This window comes from Micrasema longulum, unplaced genomic scaffold (assembly GCF_059751315.1).
Source record: "Micrasema longulum isolate JH-2025_06_02 unplaced genomic scaffold, ASM5975131v1 h1tg000720l, whole genome shotgun sequence".
NCBI classification, from domain to species: domain Eukaryota; kingdom Metazoa; phylum Arthropoda; class Insecta; order Trichoptera; family Brachycentridae; genus Micrasema; species Micrasema longulum.
In genome coordinates this window covers 452,551-473,676 of record NW_028277916.1, presented here as the reverse complement: position 1 = coordinate 473,676, position 21,126 = coordinate 452,551, and the positions used below count along the sequence as shown (strand labels likewise).

The following is a 21,126-nucleotide window of genomic DNA, read 5'->3' as shown; positions in this document are numbered from 1 at the left end:
CTATATGGGTGCGAATCTTAGCACCTTACCAAAGCTCAAAACACCAAACTTCTGAGTTTTGAGAATAAGTGCTTGAGAAGAATATTAGGTGGTTCGATTTTATAACTAACGTTGAAGTCCGAGAACGGACGCAGCAGCCTCCTAAAACGAGCGTCATGGGGATGCGGCGTTGGACCTGGCTTGAATACGTGCTGCGCATGCCTCAGGAGAACCTAAACCCAAGTTGCCTCTTCTTTAAACCTGCGGGCTCACGCCGTTCTGGAAGGCCGTCAATGGCGATCTTTAGACTTTATTCGTCGGAATTAAGGGGCGCTGGATTGACGTGGGAAGAGGCAAAAATGCTACCTGGCGATAGGGTCTCCTGGAGCCAACGGGTGATGTCCACGTGCTCGATGTGGAAAAGAAGAAGAAGAAGAAGGATATATAGAATCTCATAGCTTGACATTTGCTTATATTGAGTTGCAATTTATTTTGTTGGCAACAGATGTTTAATTTAGACTAATTAGTCTAAACATTCTAAACATTCTAAACATTCTAACATTTCGTCCCATAATTATGGGACGAAATGTTAGAATCGTTAATGTTTTTTATTTCTTTGATATTATAATAATTTCAATCTCATTATCTCAATAATATTTTATTAAATTATCTTTTTTCTATATATGCTTCAGTATGGCGATGACCAGCCCCGAAAGCGACAAATGTTAGTCTTTATTGGGAGGAAATACCTCGCATACACATACTGAAGTCCCTATGTTAAAATATATCGAAAGGCCCCAGGAAGGGCCGCTAAGTTAATGTATGCGGCGTTACATCAGCAACAATGGGAATTTATTTTTGGTAGAGCGGGGTTCAAACCTTGAATCCGTAAGTCTAAGATACTTCCACGGGGCCGCAACCAGGTGAAATCAAGTTTAATGTGTTAACACATGTTTTATTAATTCCTCTAATATTTTTATAATTGACCCAATGCATTTATATATATAAGTAACCATATTTTTTTCTGCTTGGAATAATTTTTCCTGATATTTTCCTCAAATTAGAATTCCGTTTTTTATGTTACTTGCATTTATTTGAACATTTGGGTAATGGTGGATAAAGCACTAATTATATTTGCATAGTAGATACGATAATGCCATCCCAGTTACCAATAATTATTATAGGTACCTACTGTTGTAAAAGATCAATTTTGAATGCATGTTTCACTATAATATGCAAACTAGCTAAGAATTAAACATAAGACCCTGTGCATAAAACTACACTGCGCAACATAATGCTTCAATGTCTGAAAAACATTTGAATAAAGATCTACTAAATTTGTAGGTAGATATTTCAACCCAAAAAAAGTATTATAATTATAAAATGTAGAAGTCAAAGCATTTCCATGGTACAGGTTCTATTATTGGTTGTTTAAAGTAATCACTTGACACATTGTGTAACATTCACCATTCAAAATATTGAGATACCTATAACTGTCTTTTTATAAAGATTAAACCCCAAGATAATTCAAATCCAGTTTGTATACAAATATTTAAACAAACTCAAAATATTACTATAAAATTAATTTCGAAAGTTTCAACAACAAAGAACACAATACTTTTTCTCATTTTGACCAAGTAAATAGCGGAGGTAAAACATAAAGTTGAGATATTTCTTACAATACCAAAAAATACTATATCATACTTAAATTAAGAACAATATAGGTATGCGTATTTTAATTATTATTTTTGAAAAAAAATGTTTACTTTATTATGCTAAATTATCAACAGATAACAAAAATATTATTAATAATCCGCTCGAACTAAAGTCAAGCGAGTTTGGGCAAATTACTGTCAACAATAAACCCCGTAAATGTAATTGATGTGCATTTTACCTTTCCTACCTATCATATTAAGAAACATAATAAAATGAACGTAGCCACGAATTATTGTAAAATAAAAATGGCTGTTCTCGGAATATTGTAAACCGCTTGGCTGTCAATGTAGTCATTTTTCTTGTTGGCTTTACGTATTATTATTAGTTAAAAACCCTTATATATCTATTCGAATATTTGTTAAAATAACGTAATTAAGTATTTGGATCTGCAAGTGCATCCATAGGCAGTTTTTGTATAACCGTTTGCCATTTTGTTCGTGATGTTATGAAGTTCTCGCTATTGTATTTGATAGATGCGATATCGATTTATTTACAAATGTTTTACCCGGTTAAAGTGTGATAAGAATTAAAAGGTTTCCGAAATGAGTGACGAAAACGGCGAAAGCCCTTTGCCGTCGGGAAATAAAAGGAGACCTCGAATTCTGTCGTCCTCCGACAGCGACGATAGTGACGTTCCGATCAGGAGGGTCAAGAAATGCCGAGTAAGTTGTTCTTAACAAATTGCGCACATTTTAAACGAAGAATTTCAGTGCGTAAAATTTTATATTAATGTTTTATTTTCAGGGTGCATTATCATTTAGAAGTGATTCAGAAGGCAGTAGTGATAGCAGTCTGGTGATTACCAATAGACGTTCTAATGTTAGACCACTTAATGATAGTTCATCAGAATGGAGCACCACGAGCGGAGAGTCGGATGGATCAGACCATGAAGGTTCTGGAAGTGCGAGGCAAGGAGGGTCGGTCGTCCCGAATGGCTCTACCAGCGCAGGCGAGAAAAGTCCAAAAAGAAAATCCCCATCTAAAGATAAGACCTCTCCTAAAGCAGCGGGCAATTTCTCCGACACTTCTGACGGTAACTCGGAGAAATGTCCCATCTGCCTTCTGACATTCTCTAACCAAGATATCGGTACTCCTGAGACTTGCGAGCATCTTTTCTGTTCAGACTGTATCACCGAATGGTCCAAGAATGTGAACACCTGTCCCGTAGACAGATTAACGTTCTCTTCCATTAACGTCAGGAGGAAGGTCGGAGGAAAAGTGATCAAAACAGTTCCAGTCAATCCGAGAATCTCATCAGATGAAGATTACATATTTGAAGACACAACTTTCTGTGAGGTACTTAGTTTTAAAATTCATACAATATTTCATTTAAAATTGAAGAGGGGTGAATGTTTTTGAATGAGAATGAATTTTATAGTTTGTTCCTTTTCTTTTGTTTTAAATGACTTTAATCAAACGGTGAATTTGAATTTTTTTTTTCTTGCATATTTTCATTTCAGGTTTGTCATTTGTCAAATTCAGAAGAAACAATGCTTTTATGTGACTCCTGCGATCTTGGTTACCACATGCATTGTTTAACTCCTCCATTGCTTGAAGTAAGTAATCAGTGTGTTCATATTGCAAATAATCTCCAGTTGTATATATGCAATGTGGCATACTTCACTGGTTTGTGTGACTCCTGCGATCTTGGTTACCACATGCATTGTTTAACTCCTCCATTGCTTGAAGTAAGTAATCAGTGTGTTCATATTGCAAATAATCTCCAGTTGTATATATGCAACGTGGCATACTTCACTGGTTTGAAAAAAAAATTTTGTTTATTGTATTAGGTGTACAACTTTGCTTCCGCTGTTTTCTGTAGATAGCTTTAGCGGTAAGTAGTGGTCGAAATAAATAGATCATACACGTCATGCGATAAACTTGGGCATCTGTCAACATAAGCTCATAGAAACATTAGTCGATTTGTGTCTGCATCATAAAGTTATTCTCGATTGAAAATGTCAGTTTACCAGCCAAATTCCCTTCATCTGCGGGAGGTTTTAACTTTCTGCTTCGATATGAATAAATCCTTCAAATAGTTGGTGAGGCCATTTTTAGTGAAATGTGAGTGCTTTCAACGCTTCGAAAACAATGATTTTCACATCGAATACAGACATGGCCGTGGAAGAGAGAAGATTTTGAAAGATGCACAATTTGAGGCATTACTTGATGAAGACTCGTGTCAAAGTCGAGAAGAATTGGCCCGATCATTGGGAGTGACTAAACAAGCAATTTCAAAATGCCTCAAAATCATGGGAATGGTTCAGAAGCAAGGAAATTAGGTGCCATACGTCTTGAAACGGAGAGATGTTAAACGTTTTCTCTGGATCATGTCTAGTCTGCCTAACTAGGTACAACCTGTTTTAAGGCAGACATTTTTATGCAAAATAATATGTTATTATTTCTTCTAATTTGTATTATTATGGCTCAACACTGGCACAGATATGTAAACATTATAGATTATATTGTTTATGTCCTTATAAGACGAAAGTTGTCACACTATATATTCTTAGTCTTGTATATTGATACAGGCGAACTTGGTTATTACGAGGAAGACGGGACCGACTAAATTTGCTTGTTATAAGCAATACTCGTTATACCAGAGAAAGGTTTTTTAAATCCAATCGCTATTGCATATGGTCACTATTTAAAATTAAAATAAATGCTTACTAACATACTAGTTATACTAGTTCCTCAATTTCAAATTCAGATAAATAAACATTCGTATTTATTTGTTCACAATGTTGACAATGTGACATTTCGCACCACGTTCTATTTTACAAATAATTGCCACTTTTTTGCAAATTTAAACACTTCTGTTAGAAGTCATGTTTACAATTCAAGGGTTAGGTTTTAATTTATTTGACATCAACCACTTATGTTCATTGTGCATTGACCATAGAATATTAAAAAAAACACTGTAAAAACCCCCGAAACAAGGATGTCATTCATAAACTACAAAAGAAGTTGTTAATCGTAATGAGGTGCCGAGCCTGTGCTTACTAAGTTCACAAAGCTTGGACTTTTTACATGCAATTTCAACCATATGTGTGATACTTTGTCAATGCTGTCGGCGAAAACACCAATTGGGTACTTAGACACTTGCATAGTATCATAAACGTAAACCGATCCCAACGCCCAGCGGCATCGGTGATAAGTTAGTCCCTATTTGGATTTTATTATTTACTTAGGTTCTTATTTCAAAATTGATGTTTTGAAACAATCAAAGAGTTTTCGCTCAACTGTTGACAATATTTTGTTCGGTATGTCCGAGAAGAAGCTCGTTATAAAAGTTAATAAATGTATGGAGAAAACCACAAACTAAAATGTCAACTAATGTTTCCTCGTTATATCCGAGATCTCGCTATCGTGATCGTTATAACCAAGTTCGACTGTAAATAGATGTGGGAATTCTGGCAACACCGGGCGGAAGCGGATGCGAGACGCCAGTCAATGTACGAGCGGCGTTGTGCGGAGACCCAGTTGAAATCTTAAAAGTGATTGTATGAATCAAGTCTAATAAAGAAGTTTAATAAGAAATGTTTTCGTTTTATCCTATTCACTGTTCTAATCCTACAACTTGGGGGCTCGTCCGGGATACGAAAAAAAGTGAATTAAATCGGAAATAGCGAGTTACGAAGAAGTTTCGAGAAGAAAAAAGACGCCATTTTTAAAATAGCCGTTGCGATTTGCGATTCATAAAGTGAATTAAAATCGGAAATAGCGAGTTACGAGAAGAAAAAAAGACGCCATTTTTAAAATAGCCGTTGCGATTTGCAATTCATATTCAAGTGAAATTACGAATCGAGTGATTCCGAGAACAATTGTGTAAACTGCAAACATAGATTTATATTATATCTAAAAACATTTCGTGCCGATTTTGACATAACCGTGAAGCGACATTTTGTAAATTTTGAATCGTTTTCGACTCGGTGACAGCGCGCAACATGCCTCCGAAAATCGACAAGGCGGATGGAGAAACGGCAAAATTCACATTTAAGGACATTGAAGATGCCCTGACTGTATTTAGCGGCGAAGACAACTCCTGCGTCGACAAGTTTTTTGAAGATTTCGAAGATGCTGCGAATTTGGCGAATTGGAACAGCGTGGAGAAATTTATTTATACGAAAAAATTATTACGAGGAACGGCTCAGCTTTTCGTTAAATCGGAGTCATTTAAATCATGGTACGAGTTGAAAAAGGGCCTACAAGAAGAGTTTGGGAAAAAAGTTAATCCAGCCGCCATTCATCGCCTACTAGCAACGACAATGAAACTACGCGACCAAAGTTGCATCCATTATTTTTATCAAATGAGGGAGATAAGCAATCGCGGAAACATAGATGATGAATCTTTAATGGAATACGTTATCGACGGCATATCTGATTCGGAAATAAACAAATCCATTCTATATGGTGTAACAAGTCTGAAAGAATTTAAATGTAAACTCGATATATATTCCAAAATATCGATAAAGCAAAGGTCAAAGGGTGAGACCTTTAAAAATCAATTAAAAGAAAGTTATCCTAAAGTATCGAAAGACAGGTGTTTTAACTGCGGAGGGATTGGCCACAGGTCTGGAGAATGTAAATTTAAAGATAAGGGAACGAGGTGTTTTAAATGTAACGACTTTGGGCACATTGCGTCCAAATGTTCTAATCCTACAACTAGTTGTAGGATTAGAACAGTGAATAGGATAAAACGAAAACATTTCTTATTAAACTTCTTTATTAGACTTGATTCATACAATCACTTTTAAGATTTCAACTGGGTCTCCGCACAACGCCGCTCGTACATTGACTGGCGTCTCGCATCCGCTTCCGCCCGGTGTTGCCAGAATTCCCACAACTCGGTCATCCTGCAAGTCATCCGCCTCGGATGAATCATCATCGGTGTCGTCCACTCTCCAAGGCTTCATCAGGTCTGCTGACGCCGTCGTCTCCCGTGAGCCTTCAGTTCCACCAACTCTTAGCAGGTTATATCTGTCTTTCCCACATACTTTGGTGACCTTGTATGGTCCAAAGAACTTAGCACAGAGCTTTAGACCAGGTCCATATTGACTTCGCTTCACTGCAACTAAATCATCAACAGCATACTTGTTACTAGCTTTCCTTTTCTTATTAAATTCGCGCCGGTTCTCTCTTTGTACTTTTTCGATTTCCTGCCTTGCAGATTCACGCACTTCTTCCCGCTCACTCATAAATTGTTCCAGAAGCTCAGTGCTGATTATTTCTTCAATCTTGAAGTCCTCCTGACTCCTTTGCTTTTTACCTACCAATACTTCAAATGGTGTGCGACCAATACTTCTTTGGAATGTGTTGTTTAAAAACTGCTGTGTCCTACTGGTAAATTTGTACCACTTAGTGGGGTCATCTATGCTAAGCTTTGATATGACAGCAATGATAATCTGGTGCATGCGTTCTACTTGCCCATTCGCACGTGGTTGTCCAGTTGTTATGTTGATAAGCTCAATATTTTGTATCTCACAGTATTCTTTAAATTCCGTGGACGTGAATGCAGCACCTCTGTCTGTTATAATTCTTCTGGAATTCCCGAACGTCTGTTGCTGCAGGTTCAGGGCATTTAAAACTTCTGTAGTATTTGTAGTCTTTGTGCTATAGATCCACACAAACTTAGTAAAAGCATCTACTATTGTTAGAATATATTTATAGTTTTTATTTGTTGAAGGCAGCGGTCCTAAGTGGTCTATGTGATAAGTGTCTAATGGGCTATCACCTTTGTCTATAGGATGTAGGAAACCTTCCCGCTTTCCTCTCTTTCGGTCTACTAATATACAGGCCACGCAATTTTCAATGCATCGTTTTATTTTTGCTGCACAATCTTTTATCCAGAACTCTCTCTCTAGAAGTTCTCTTGTCTTGGTAATGCCAAAATGGCCACGATCATGGTACATTCTTATTAATTCAGTCTGCATAGTTTTTGGAACTACTATAAGCTTATAGCCTCCTTGTTCCCTGTAGACTACTCCTCCATCTAAGGTGTAGTCTTCGTGTCTCTTCCCAAGAGTGAGTAACTCTCGTATGGCATTTAAATACTCATCGTTGGATTGGGCCCTTCTCAATCGCGCTATTAGTTCGTTTTCAAGAATAAAGCAATCAACAGGGTGTCGGCTTAGTGAATCAGCGTGTCTTAGTCTCTCGCCAGCTCGATGTTCCACGACGTAATCATACTCTTCAAGCAGTAGTGCCCACCTGGCGACTCGTGGTGCGAGATCCTTCTTCTTCAGGGTAAGGACAAAGGCCTTACAGTCTGTCACAATCTTGAAGCTCAGTCCCAATAGGTAAACTCTGAATTTCTTTAAAGCATTTATAATCGCAAGTACCTCTAGTTCATAGCTGGGATATTTTCGTTCTGCATCTGTTGTCTTCTTACTCATATAATATACGGGATGCATCTTATTATCGTACGGATCCTTTTGAAGTAAAACTGCACCGTATCCCTCGCAGCTTGCATCTGTGTGTAGTTCAGTTGGTAAATGAGGATCATAGATCTTTAAAACGGGGTCATTTGACAAAATCTTCTTCAACATCTCAAAGGCCGTCTTTTCCTCGATTTCGAATATGAATTCATTTTCCTTCTTCAGTAGATTCGTCAGTGGTTTTGCTATTTTAGAATAGTTATGTATAAACTTCCGAAAGTATCCTGTCAGCCCTAAGTAAGACTGGACATCTTTTAAGGTTTTCGGTATTGGATACCTAGTCACAGCGTTGGTCTTTAATCTACTCGGTCTAATTTCATTCTCTTGGATCTCATGTCCGAGATACTCTACGGACCTCATCAGTATTCTGCACTTCTTCCAATTAATTATTAGTCCATACTCATTCATTCTATTCAGGACTAGTTCCAATCTTTGTAGGCCTTCTTCTTCATCGTTGGAAGGAACAATTAGGTCATCTAGGTAAGTAAGGACAATTCCACTCAGCATCATATCTCTAAACACAGCATTGATGAAAGTTTGAAAAACAGCTGGTCCGTTGGATAAACCAAAAGGGGTTTTCAAGAACTCAAATTGTCCATTTGGTATGATAAACGAAGTGTATTTGATGGAATTATCTTCTACTGGTACATGGAAAAATGCATTTTTCAAATCAAGCGTAGTGAAAACTTTGGCATTTCGTAGTTTGTCTATTTGATCATCTATCAGCGGGATTGGAAATCTTTCTTTGATCGTCTTCTTGTTAAGTCTCCTGTAGTCTATGCACAGACGCATCTCCCCACTTTTCTTTTTTGACAACACTACTGGACTCGCGAAGTCGGATCTGCTTGGGCGAATAATCCCATCGTTGAGCCATTCCGCTACTTGGTTATTTACAACTTCTAGTTCCCGAGGGGATAAACGTCGGGGTGGCTGGTAAATGGGTGCCTCATCTTCCAAAGCAATTCTCATCTTAATATTTGTTTCTTTAACTCTAGGCAACTCCCTAGAATAATTGAAGGCCATTGTGTTTATTCTCTCTCGGTAAATCTCGTCTCCTAACTCTACATGATCGTAGTTATCTTTTGTTTCGATTAAGTATAAACTCTTTACTTGTTCATCTACAGTATTCTCTGTGACTTCAACTCCTCCAACACGCACCATCATGTCGACGTTCTGTAAAATAGCCCTGCCAAGGAGGACTGTCATGGGAAGCACTGCGTCATGTACTATATGAAAGGTAGTTGGGAACTCACAATCATCTATCTTCATCATCGTCTCGAAATGTCCAACTGTGGTCACCTTTTTTTCTGCTATTCCTCGGAGCTCTAAGGGATCGTCGATTAGATTAACCTGGTCCATCTTCAATAACTGCGAAATTGTCATCAAATTTAAATCACTACCAGTGTCTATGAATGCTTTTGCTGATTTCCCTCCTAACATTACTGTTTTGTAGAGCGGAGATTCTGATTCTTGGACGGTTACTTTCAGTGTGGTCTTGGAGGTATTTACTCTTAAATTAGAACATTTGGACGCAATGTGCCCAAAGTCGTTACATTTAAAACACCTCGTTCCCTTATCTTTAAATTTACATTCTCCAGACCTGTGGCCAATCCCTCCGCAGTTAAAACACCTGTCTTTCGATACTTTAGGATAACTTTCTTTTAATTGATTTTTAAAGGTCTCACCCTTTGACCTTTGCTTTATCGATATTTTGGAATATATATCGAGTTTACATTTAAATTCTTTCAGACTTGTTACACCATATAGAATGGATTTGTTTATTTCCGAATCAGATATGCCGTCGATAACGTATTCCATTAAAGATTCATCATCTATGTTTCCGCGATTGCTTATCTCCCTCATTTGATAAAAATAATGGATGCAACTTTGGTCGCGTAGTTTCATTGTCGTTGCTAGTAGGCGATGAATGGCGGCTGGATTAACTTTTTTCCCAAACTCTTCTTGTAGGCCCTTTTTCAACTCGTACCATGATTTAAATGACTCCGATTTAACGAAAAGCTGAGCCGTTCCTCGTAATAATTTTTTCGTATAAATAAATTTCTCCACGCTGTTCCAATTCGCCAAATTCGCAGCATCTTCGAAATCTTCAAAAAACTTGTCGACGCAGGAGTTGTCTTCGCCGCTAAATACAGTCAGGGCATCTTCAATGTCCTTAAATGTGAATTTTGCCGTTTCTCCATCCGCCTTGTCGATTTTCGGAGGCATGTTGCGCGCTGTCACCGAGTCGAAAACGATTCAAAATTTACAAAATGTCGCTTCACGGTTATGTCAAAATCGGCACGAAATGTTTTTAGATATAATATAAATCTATGTTTGCAGTTTACACAATTGTTCTCGGAATCACTCGATTCGTAATTTCACTTGAATATGAATTGCAAATCGCAACGGCTATTTTAAAAATGGCGTCTTTTTTTCTTCTCGTAACTCGCTATTTCCGATTTTAATTCACTTTATGAATCGCAAATCGCAACGGCTATTTTAAAAATGGCGTCTTTTTTCTTCTCGAAACTTCTTCGTAACTCGCTATTTCCGATTTAATTCACTTTTTTTCGTATCCCGGACGAGCCCCCAAGTTGTAGGATTAGAACAGTGAATAGGATAAAACGAAAACATTTCTTATTAAACTTCTTTATTAGACTTGATTCATACAATCACTTTTAAGATTTCAACTGGGTCTCCGCACAACGCCGCTCGTACATTGACTGGCGTCTCGCATCCGCTTCCGCCCGGTGTTGCCAGAATTCCCACAACTCGGTCATCCTGCAAGTCATCCGCCTCGGATGAATCATCATCGGTGTCGTCCACTCTCCAAGGCTTCATCAGGTCTGCTGACGCCGTCGTCTCCCGTGAGCCTTCAGTTCCACCAACTCTTAGCAGGTTATATCTGTCTTTCCCACATACTTTGGTGACCTTGTATGGTCCAAAGAACTTAGCACAGAGCTTTAGACCAGGTCCATATTGACTTCGCTTCACTGCAACTAAATCATCAACAGCATACTTGTTACTAGCTTTCCTTTTCTTATTAAATTCGCGCCGGTTCTCTCTTTGTACTTTTTCGATTTCCTGCCTTGCAGATTCACGCACTTCTTCCCGCTCACTCATAAATTGTTCCAGAAGCTCAGTGCTGATTATTTCTTCAATCTTGAAGTCCTCCTGACTCCTTTGCTTTTTACCTACCAATACTTCAAATGGTGTGCGACCAATACTTCTTTGGAATGTGTTGTTTAAAAACTGCTGTGTCCTACTGGTAAATTTGTACCACTTAGTGGGGTCATCTATGCTAAGCTTTGATATGACAGCAATGATAATCTGGTGCATGCGTTCTACTTGCCCATTCGCACGTGGTTGTCCAGTTGTTATGTTGATAAGCTCAATATTTTGTATCTCACAGTATTCTTTAAATTCCGTGGACGTGAATGCAGCACCTCTGTCTGTTATAATTCTTCTGGAATTCCCGAACGTCTGTTGCTGCAGGTTCAGGGCATTTAAAACTTCTGTAGTATTTGTAGTCTTTGTGCTATAGATCCACACAAACTTAGTAAAAGCATCTACTATTGTTAGAATATATTTATAGTTTTTATTTGTTGAAGGCAGCGGTCCTAAGTGGTCTATGTGATAAGTGTCTAATGGGCTATCACCTTTGTCTATAGGATGTAGGAAACCTTCCCGCTTTCCTCTCTTTCGGTCTACTAATATACAGGCCACGCAATTTTCAATGCATCGTTTTATTTTTGCTGCACAATCTTTTATCCAGAACTCTCTCTCTAGAAGTTCTCTTGTCTTGGTAATGCCAAAATGGCCACGATCATGGTACATTCTTATTAATTCAGTCTGCATAGTTTTTGGAACTACTATAAGCTTATAGCCTCCTTGTTCCCTGTAGACTACTCCTCCATCTAAGGTGTAGTCTTCGTGTCTCTTCCCAAGAGTGAGTAACTCTCGTATGGCATTTAAATACTCATCGTTGGATTGGGCCCTTCTCAATCGCGCTATTAGTTCGTTTTCAAGAATAAAGCAATCAACAGGGTGTCGGCTTAGTGAATCAGCGTGTCTTAGTCTCTCGCCAGCTCGATGTTCCACGACGTAATCATACTCTTCAAGCAGTAGTGCCCACCTGGCGACTCGTGGTGCGAGATCCTTCTTCTTCAGGGTAAGGACAAAGGCCTTACAGTCTGTCACAATCTTGAAGCTCAGTCCCAATAGGTAAACTCTGAATTTCTTTAAAGCATTTATAATCGCAAGTACCTCTAGTTCATAGCTGGGATATTTTCGTTCTGCATCTGTTGTCTTCTTACTCATATAATATACGGGATGCATCTTATTATCGTACGGATCCTTTTGAAGTAAAACTGCACCGTATCCCTCGCAGCTTGCATCTGTGTGTAGTTCAGTTGGTAAATGAGGATCATAGATCTTTAAAACGGGGTCATTTGACAAAATCTTCTTCAACATCTCAAAGGCCGTCTTTTCCTCGATTTCGAATATGAATTCATTTTCCTTCTTCAGTAGATTCGTCAGTGGTTTTGCTATTTTAGAATAGTTATGTATAAACTTCCGAAAGTATCCTGTCAGCCCTAAGTAAGACTGGACATCTTTTAAGGTTTTCGGTATTGGATACCTAGTCACAGCGTTGGTCTTTAATCTACTCGGTCTAATTTCATTCTCTTGGATCTCATGTCCGAGATACTCTACGGACCTCATCAGTATTCTGCACTTCTTCCAATTAATTATTAGTCCATACTCATTCATTCTATTCAGGACTAGTTCCAATCTTTGTAGGCCTTCTTCTTCATCGTTGGAAGGAACAATTAGGTCATCTAGGTAAGTAAGGACAATTCCACTCAGCATCATATCTCTAAACACAGCATTGATGAAAGTTTGAAAAACAGCTGGTCCGTTGGATAAACCAAAAGGGGTTTTCAAGAACTCAAATTGTCCATTTGGTATGATAAACGAAGTGTATTTGATGGAATTATCTTCTACTGGTACATGGAAAAATGCATTTTTCAAATCAAGCGTAGTGAAAACTTTGGCATTTCGTAGTTTGTCTATTTGATCATCTATCAGCGGGATTGGAAATCTTTCTTTGATCGTCTTCTTGTTAAGTCTCCTGTAGTCTATGCACAGACGCATCTCCCCACTTTTCTTTTTTGACAACACTACTGGACTCGCGAAGTCGGATCTGCTTGGGCGAATAATCCCATCGTTGAGCCATTCCGCTACTTGGTTATTTACAACTTCTAGTTCCCGAGGGGATAAACGTCGGGGTGGCTGGTAAATGGGTGCCTCATCTTCCAAAGCAATTCTCATCTTAATATTTGTTTCTTTAACTCTAGGCAACTCCCTAGAATAATTGAAGGCCATTGTGTTTATTCTCTCTCGGTAAATCTCGTCTCCTAACTCTACATGATCGTAGTTATCTTTTGTTTCGATTAAGTATAAACTCTTTACTTGTTCATCTACAGTATTCTCTGTGACTTCAACTCCTCCAACACGCACCATCATGTCGACGTTCTGTAAAATAGCCCTGCCAAGGAGGACTGTCATGGGAAGCACTGCGTCATGTACTATATGAAAGGTAGTTGGGAACTCACAATCATCTATCTTCATCATCGTCTCGAAATGTCCAACTGTGGTCACCTTTTTTTCTGCTATTCCTCGGAGCTCTAAGGGATCGTCGATTAGATTAACCTGGTCCATCTTCAATAACTGCGAAATTGTCATCAAATTTAAATCACTACCAGTGTCTATGAATGCTTTTGCTGATTTCCCTCCTAACATTACTGTTTTGTAGAGCGGAGATTCTGATTCTTGGACGGTTACTTTCAGTGTGGTCTTGGAGGTATTTACTCTTAAATTAGAACATTTGGACGCAATGTGCCCAAAGTCGTTACATTTAAAACACCTCGTTCCCTTATCTTTAAATTTACATTCTCCAGACCTGTGGCCAATCCCTCCGCAGTTAAAACACCTGTCTTTCGATACTTTAGGATAACTTTCTTTTAATTGATTTTTAAAGGTCTCACCCTTTGACCTTTGCTTTATCGATATTTTGGAATATATATCGAGTTTACATTTAAATTCTTTCAGACTTGTTACACCATATAGAATGGATTTGTTTATTTCCGAATCAGATATGCCGTCGATAACGTATTCCATTAAAGATTCATCATCTATGTTTCCGCGATTGCTTATCTCCCTCATTTGATAAAAATAATGGATGCAACTTTGGTCGCGTAGTTTCATTGTCGTTGCTAGTAGGCGATGAATGGCGGCTGGATTAACTTTTTTCCCAAACTCTTCTTGTAGGCCCTTTTTCAACTCGTACCATGATTTAAATGACTCCGATTTAACGAAAAGCTGAGCCGTTCCTCGTAATAATTTTTTCGTATAAATAAATTTCTCCACGCTGTTCCAATTCGCCAAATTCGCAGCATCTTCGAAATCTTCAAAAAACTTGTCGACGCAGGAGTTGTCTTCGCCGCTAAATACAGTCAGGGCATCTTCAATGTCCTTAAATGTGAATTTTGCCGTTTCTCCATCCGCCTTGTCGATTTTCGGAGGCATGTTGCGCGCTGTCACCGAGTCGAAAACGATTCAAAATTTACAAAATGTCGCTTCACGGTTATGTCAAAATCGGCACGAAATGTTTTTAGATATAATATAAATCTATGTTTGCAGTTTACACAATTGTTCTCGGAATCACTCGATTCGTAATTTCACTTGAATATGAATTGCAAATCGCAACGGCTATTTTAAAAATGGCGTCTTTTTTTCTTCTCGTAACTCGCTATTTCCGATTTTAATTCACTTTATGAATCGCAAATCGCAACGGCTATTTTAAAAATGGCGTCTTTTTTCTTCTCGAAACTTCTTCGTAACTCGCTATTTCCGATTTAATTCACTTTTTTTCGATTATAAATGCTTTAAAGAAATTCAGAGTTTACCTATTGGGACTGAGCTTCAAGATTGTGACAGACTGTAAGGCCTTTGTCCTTACCCTGAAGAAGAAGGATCTCGCACCACGAGTCGCCAGGTGGGCACTACTGCTTGAAGAGTATGATTACGTCGTGGAACATCGAGCTGGCGAGAGACTAAGACACGCTGATTCACTAAGCCGACACCCTGTTGATTGCTTTATTCTTGAAAACGAACTAATAGCGCGATTGAGAAGGGCCCAATCCAACGATGAGTATTTAAATGCCATACGAGAGTTACTCACTCTTGGGAAGAGACACGAAGACTACACCTTAGATGGAGGAGTAGTCTACAGGGAACAAGGAGGCTATAAGCTTATAGTAGTTCCAAAAACTATGCAGACTGAATTAATAAGAATGTACCATGATCGTGGCCATTTTGGCATTACCAAGACAAGAGAACTTCTAGAGAGAGAGTTCTGGATAAAAGATTGTGCAGCAAAAATAAAACGATGCATTGAAAATTGCGTGGCCTGTATATTAGTAGACCGAAAGAGAGGAAAGCGGGAAGGTTTCCTACATCCTATAGACAAAGGTGATAGCCCATTAGACACTTATCACATAGACCACTTAGGACCGCTGCCTTCAACAAATAAAAACTATAAATATATTCTAACAATAGTAGATGCTTTTACTAAGTTTGTGTGGATCTATAGCACAAAGACTACAAATACTACAGAAGTTTTAAATGCCCTGAACCTGCAGCAACAGACGTTCGGGAATTCCAGAAGAATTATAACAGACAGAGGTGCTGCATTCACGTCCACGGAATTTAAAGAATACTGTGAGATACAAAATATTGAGCTTATCAACATAACAACTGGACAACCACGTGCGAATGGGCAAGTAGAACGCATGCACCAGATTATCATTGCTGTCATATCAAAGCTTAGCATAGATGACCCCACTAAGTGGTACAAATTTACCAGTAGGACACAGCAGTTTTTAAACAACACATTCCAAAGAAGTATTGGTCGCACACCATTTGAAGTATTGGTAGGTAAAAAGCAAAGGAGTCAGGAGGACTTCAAGATTGAAGAAATAATCAGCACTGAGCTTCTGGAACAATTTATGAGTGAGCGGGAAGAAGTGCGTGAATCTGCAAGGCAGGAAATCGAAAAAGTACAAAGAGAGAACCGGCGCGAATTTAATAAGAAAAGGAAAGCTAGTAACAAGTATGCTGTTGATGATTTAGTTGCAGTGAAGCGAAGTCAATATGGACCTGGTCTAAAGCTCTGTGCTAAGTTCTTTGGACCATACAAGGTCACCAAAGTATGTGGGAAAGACAGATATAACCTGCTAAGAGTTGGTGGAACTGAAGGCTCACGGGAGACGACGGCGTCAGCAGACCTGATGAAGCCTTGGAGAGTGGACGACACCGATGATGATTCATCCGAGGCGGATGACTTGCAGGATGACCGAGTTGTGGGAATTCTGGCAACACCGGGCGGAAGCGGATGCGAGACGCCAGTCAATGTACGAGCGGCGTTGTGCGGAGACCCAGTTGAAATCTTAAAAGTGATTGTATGAATCAAGTCTAATAAAGAAGTTTAATAAGAAATGTTTTCGTTTTATCCTATTCACTGTTCTAATCCTACAACTGTGCCTCATCTTCCAAAGCAATTCTCATCTTAATATTTGTTTCTTTAACTCTAGGCAACTCCCTAGAATAATTGAAGGCCATTGTGTTTATTCTCTCTCGGTAAATCTCGTCTCCTAACTCTACATGATCGTAGTTATCTTTTGTTTCGATTAAGTATAAACTCTTTACTTGTTCATCTACAGTATTCTCTGTGACTTCAACTCCTCCAACACGCACCATCATGTCGACGTTCTGTAAAATAGCCCTGCCAAGGAGGACTGTCATGGGAAGCACTGCGTCATGTACTATATGAAAGGTAGTTGGGAACTCACAATCATCTATCTTCATCATCGTCTCGAAATGTCCAACTGTGGTCACCTTTTTTTCTGCTATTCCTCGGAGCTCTAAGGGATCGTCGATTAGATTAACCTGGTCCATCTTCAATAACTGCGAAATTGTCATCAAATTTAAATCACTACCAGTGTCTATGAATGCTTTTGCTGATTTCCCTCCTAACATTACTGTTTTGTAGAGCGGAGATTCTGATTCTTGGACGGTTACTTTCAGTGTGGTCTTGGAGGTATTTACTCTTAAATTAGAACATTTGGACGCAATGTGCCCAAAGTCGTTACATTTAAAACACCTCGTTCCCTTATCTTTAAATTTACATTCTCCAGACCTGTGGCCAATCCCTCCGCAGTTAAAACACCTGTCTTTCGATACTTTAGGATAACTTTCTTTTAATTGATTTTTAAAGGTCTCACCCTTTGACCTTTGCTTTATCGATATTTTGGAATATATATCGAGTTTACATTTAAATTCTTTCAGACTTGTTACACCATATAGAATGGATTTGTTTATTTCCGAATCAGATATGCCGTCGATAACGTATTCCATTAAAGATTCATCATCTATGTTTCCGCGATTGCTTATCTCCCTCATTTGATAAAAATAATGGATGCAACTTTGGTCGCGTAGTTTCATTGTCGTTGCTAGTAGGCGATGAATGGCGGCTGGATTAACTTTTTTCCCAAACTCTTCTTGTAGGCCCTTTTTCAACTCGTACCATGATTTAAATGACTCCGATTTAACGAAAAGCTGAGCCGTTCCTCGTAATAATTTTTTCGTATAAATAAATTTCTCCACGCTGTTCCAATTCGCCAAATTCGCAGCATCTTCGAAATCTTCAAAAAACTTGTCGACGCAGGAGTTGTCTTCGCCGCTAAATACAGTCAGGGCATCTTCAATGTCCTTAAATGTGAATTTTGCCGTTTCTCCATCCGCCTTGTCGATTTTCGGAGGCATGTTGCGCGCTGTCACCGAGTCGAAAACGATTCAAAATTTACAAAATGTCGCTTCACGGTTATGTCAAAATCGGCACGAAATGTTTTTAGATATAATATAAATCTATGTTTGCAGTTTACACAATTGTTCTCGGAATCACTCGATTCGTAATTTCACTTGAATATGAATTGCAAATCGCAACGGCTATTTTAAAAATGGCGTCTTTTTTTCTTCTCGTAACTCGCTATTTCCGATTTTAATTCACTTTTTGAATCGCAAATCGCAACGGCTATTTTAAAAATGGCGTCTTTTTTCTTCTCGAAACTTCTTCGTAACTCGCTATTTCCGATTTAATTCACTTTTTTTCGTATCCCGGACGAGCCCCCAAGTTGTAGGATTAGAACAGTGAATAGGATAAAACGAAAACATTTCTTATTAAACTTCTTTATTAGACTTGATTCATACAATCACTTTTAAGATCCCGGACGAGCCCCCAAGTTGTAGGATTAGAACAGTGAATAGGATAAAACGAAAACATTTCTTATTAAACTTCTTTATTAGACTTGATTCATACAATCACTTTTAAGATTTCAACTGGGTCTCCGCACAACGCCGCTCGTACATTGACTGGCGTCTCGCATCCGCTTCCGCCCGGTGTTGCCAGAATTCCCACAACTCGGTCATCCTGCAAGTCATCCGCCTCGGATGAATCATCATCGGTGTCGTCCACTCTCCAAGGCTTCATCAGGTCTGCTGACGCCGTCGTCTCCCGTGAGCCTTCAGTTCCACCAACTCTTAGCAGGTTATATCTGTCTTTCCCACATACTTTGGTGACCTTGTATGGTCCAAAGAACTTAGCACGGAGCTTTAGACCAGGTCCATATTGACTTCGCTTCACTGCAACTAAATCATCAACAGCATACTTGTTACTAGCTTTCCTTTTCTTATTAAATTCGCGCCGGTTCTCTCTTTGTACTTTTTCGATTTCCTGCCTTGCAGATTCACGCACTTCTTCCCGCTCACTCATAAATTGTTCCAGAAGCTCAGTGCTGATTATTTCTTCAATCTTGAAGTCCTCCTGACTCCTTTGCTTTTTACCTACCAATACTTCAAATGGTGTGCGACCAATACTTCTTTGGAATGTGTTGTTTAAAAACTGCTGTGTCCTACTGGTAAATTTGTACCACTTAGTGGGGTCATCTATGCTAAGCTTTGATATGACAGCAATGATAATCTGGTGCATGCGTTCTACTTGCCCATTCGCACGTGGTTGTCCAGTTGTTATGTTGATAAGCTCAATATTTTGTATCTCACAGTATTCTTTAAATTCCGTGGACGTGAATGCAGCACCTCTGTCTGTTATAATTCTTCTGGAATTCCCGAACGTCTGTTGCTGCAGGTTCAGGGCATTTAAAACTTCTGTAGTATTTGTAGTCTTTGTGCTATAGATCCACACAAACTTAGTAAAAGCATCTACTATTGTTAGAATATATTTATAGTTTTTATTTGTTGAAGGCAGCGGTCCTAAGTGGTCTATGTGATAAGTGTCTAATGGGCTATCACCTTTGTCTATAGGATGTAGGAAACCTTCCCGCTTTCCTCTCTTTCGGTCTACTAATATACAGGCCACGCAATTTTCAATGCATCGTTTTATTTTTGCTGCACAATCTTTTATCCAGAACTCTCTCTCTAGAAGTTCTCTTGTCTTGGTAATGCCAAAATGGCCACGATCATGGTACATTCTTATTAATTCAGTCTGCATAGTTTTTGGAACTACTATAAGCTTATAGCCTCCTTGTTCCCTGTAGACTACTCCTCCATCTAAGGTGTAGTCTTCGTGTCTCTTCCCAAGAGTGAGTAACTCTCGTATGGCATTTAAATACTCATCGTTGGATTGGGCCCTTCTCAATCGCGCTATTAGTTCGTTTTCAAGAATAAAGCAATCAACAGGGTGTCGGCTTAGTGAATCAGCGTGTCTTAGTCTCTCGCCAGCTCGATGTTCCACGACATAATCATACTCTTCAAGCAGTAGTGCCCACCTGGCGACTCGTGGTGCGAGATCCTTCTTCTTCAGGGTAAGGACAAAGGCCTTACAGTCTGTCACAATCTTGAAGCTCAGTCCCAATAGGTAAACTCTGAATTTCTTTAAAGCATTTATAATCGCAAGTACCTCTAGTTCATAGCTGGGATATTTTCGTTCTGCATCTGTTGTCTTCTTACTCATATAATATACGGGATGCATCTTATTATCGTACGGATCCTTTTGAAGTAAAACTGCACCGTATCCCTCGCAGCTTGCATCTGTGTGTAGTTCAGTTGGTAAATGAGGATCATAGATCTTTAAAACGGGGTCATTTGACAAAATCTTCTTCAACATCTCAAAGGCCGTCTTTTCCTCGATTTCGAATATGAATTCATTTTCCTTCTTCAGTAGATTCGTCAGTGGTTTTGCTATTTTAGAATAGTTATGTATAAACTTCCGAAAGTATCCTGTCAGCCCTAAGTAAGACTGGACATCTTTTAAGGTTTTCGGTATTGGATACCTAGTCACAGCGTTGGTCTTTAATCTACTCGGTCTAATTTCATTCTCTTGGATCTCATGTCCGAGATACTCTACGGACCTCATCAGTATTCTGCACTTCTTCCAATTAATTATTAGTCCATACTCATTCATTCTATTCAGGACTAGTTCCAATCTTTGTAGGCCTTCTTCTTCATCGTTGGAAGGAACAATTAGGTCATCTAGGTAAGTAAGGACAATTCCACTCAGCATCATATCTCTAAACACAGCATTGATGAAAGTTTGAAAAACAGCTGGTCCGTTGGATAAACCAAAAGGGGTTTTCAAGAACTCAAATTGTCCATTTGGTATGATAAACGAAGTGTATTTGATGGAATTATCTTCTACTGGTACATGGAAAAATGCATTTTTCAAATCAAGCGTAGTGAAAACTTTGGCATTTCGTAGTTTGTCTATTTGATCATCTATCAGCGGGATTGGAAATCTTTCTTTGATCGTCTTCTTGTTAAGTCTCCTGTAGTCTATGCACAGACGCATCTCCCCACTTTTCTTTTTTGACAACACTACTGGACTCGCGAAGTCGGATCTGCTTGGGCGAATAATCCCATC

The 21,126-nt window shown here is 38.9% G+C and overlaps 1 protein-coding gene across 3 annotated transcripts in view; it reads left to right on the top strand.

Annotated features, from left to right (window-relative positions):
- Window positions 1–1,915: 1,915 nt before the first annotated feature.
- The window catches only part of LOC148279481 (uncharacterized), a 33,987-nt gene continuing 14,776 nt past the window's right edge, over window positions 1,916–21,126 (top strand). For 2 of the 3 annotated variants that reach the window (XM_088229853.1, XM_088229852.1), the window contains exons 1-3: window positions 1,916–2,357; window positions 2,440–2,991; window positions 3,156–3,251. In XM_088229853.1, coding sequence (XP_088085979.1) covers window positions 2,238–2,357; window positions 2,440–2,991; window positions 3,156–3,251 — 768 coding nt within the window. In that variant the 5' untranslated portion in view covers window positions 1,916–2,237. Of the gene's footprint in view, window positions 2,358–2,439; window positions 2,992–3,155; window positions 3,252–3,333; window positions 3,384–21,126 lie in introns of those variants that run through there. The other variant, XM_088229854.1, reaches the window with a different exon arrangement.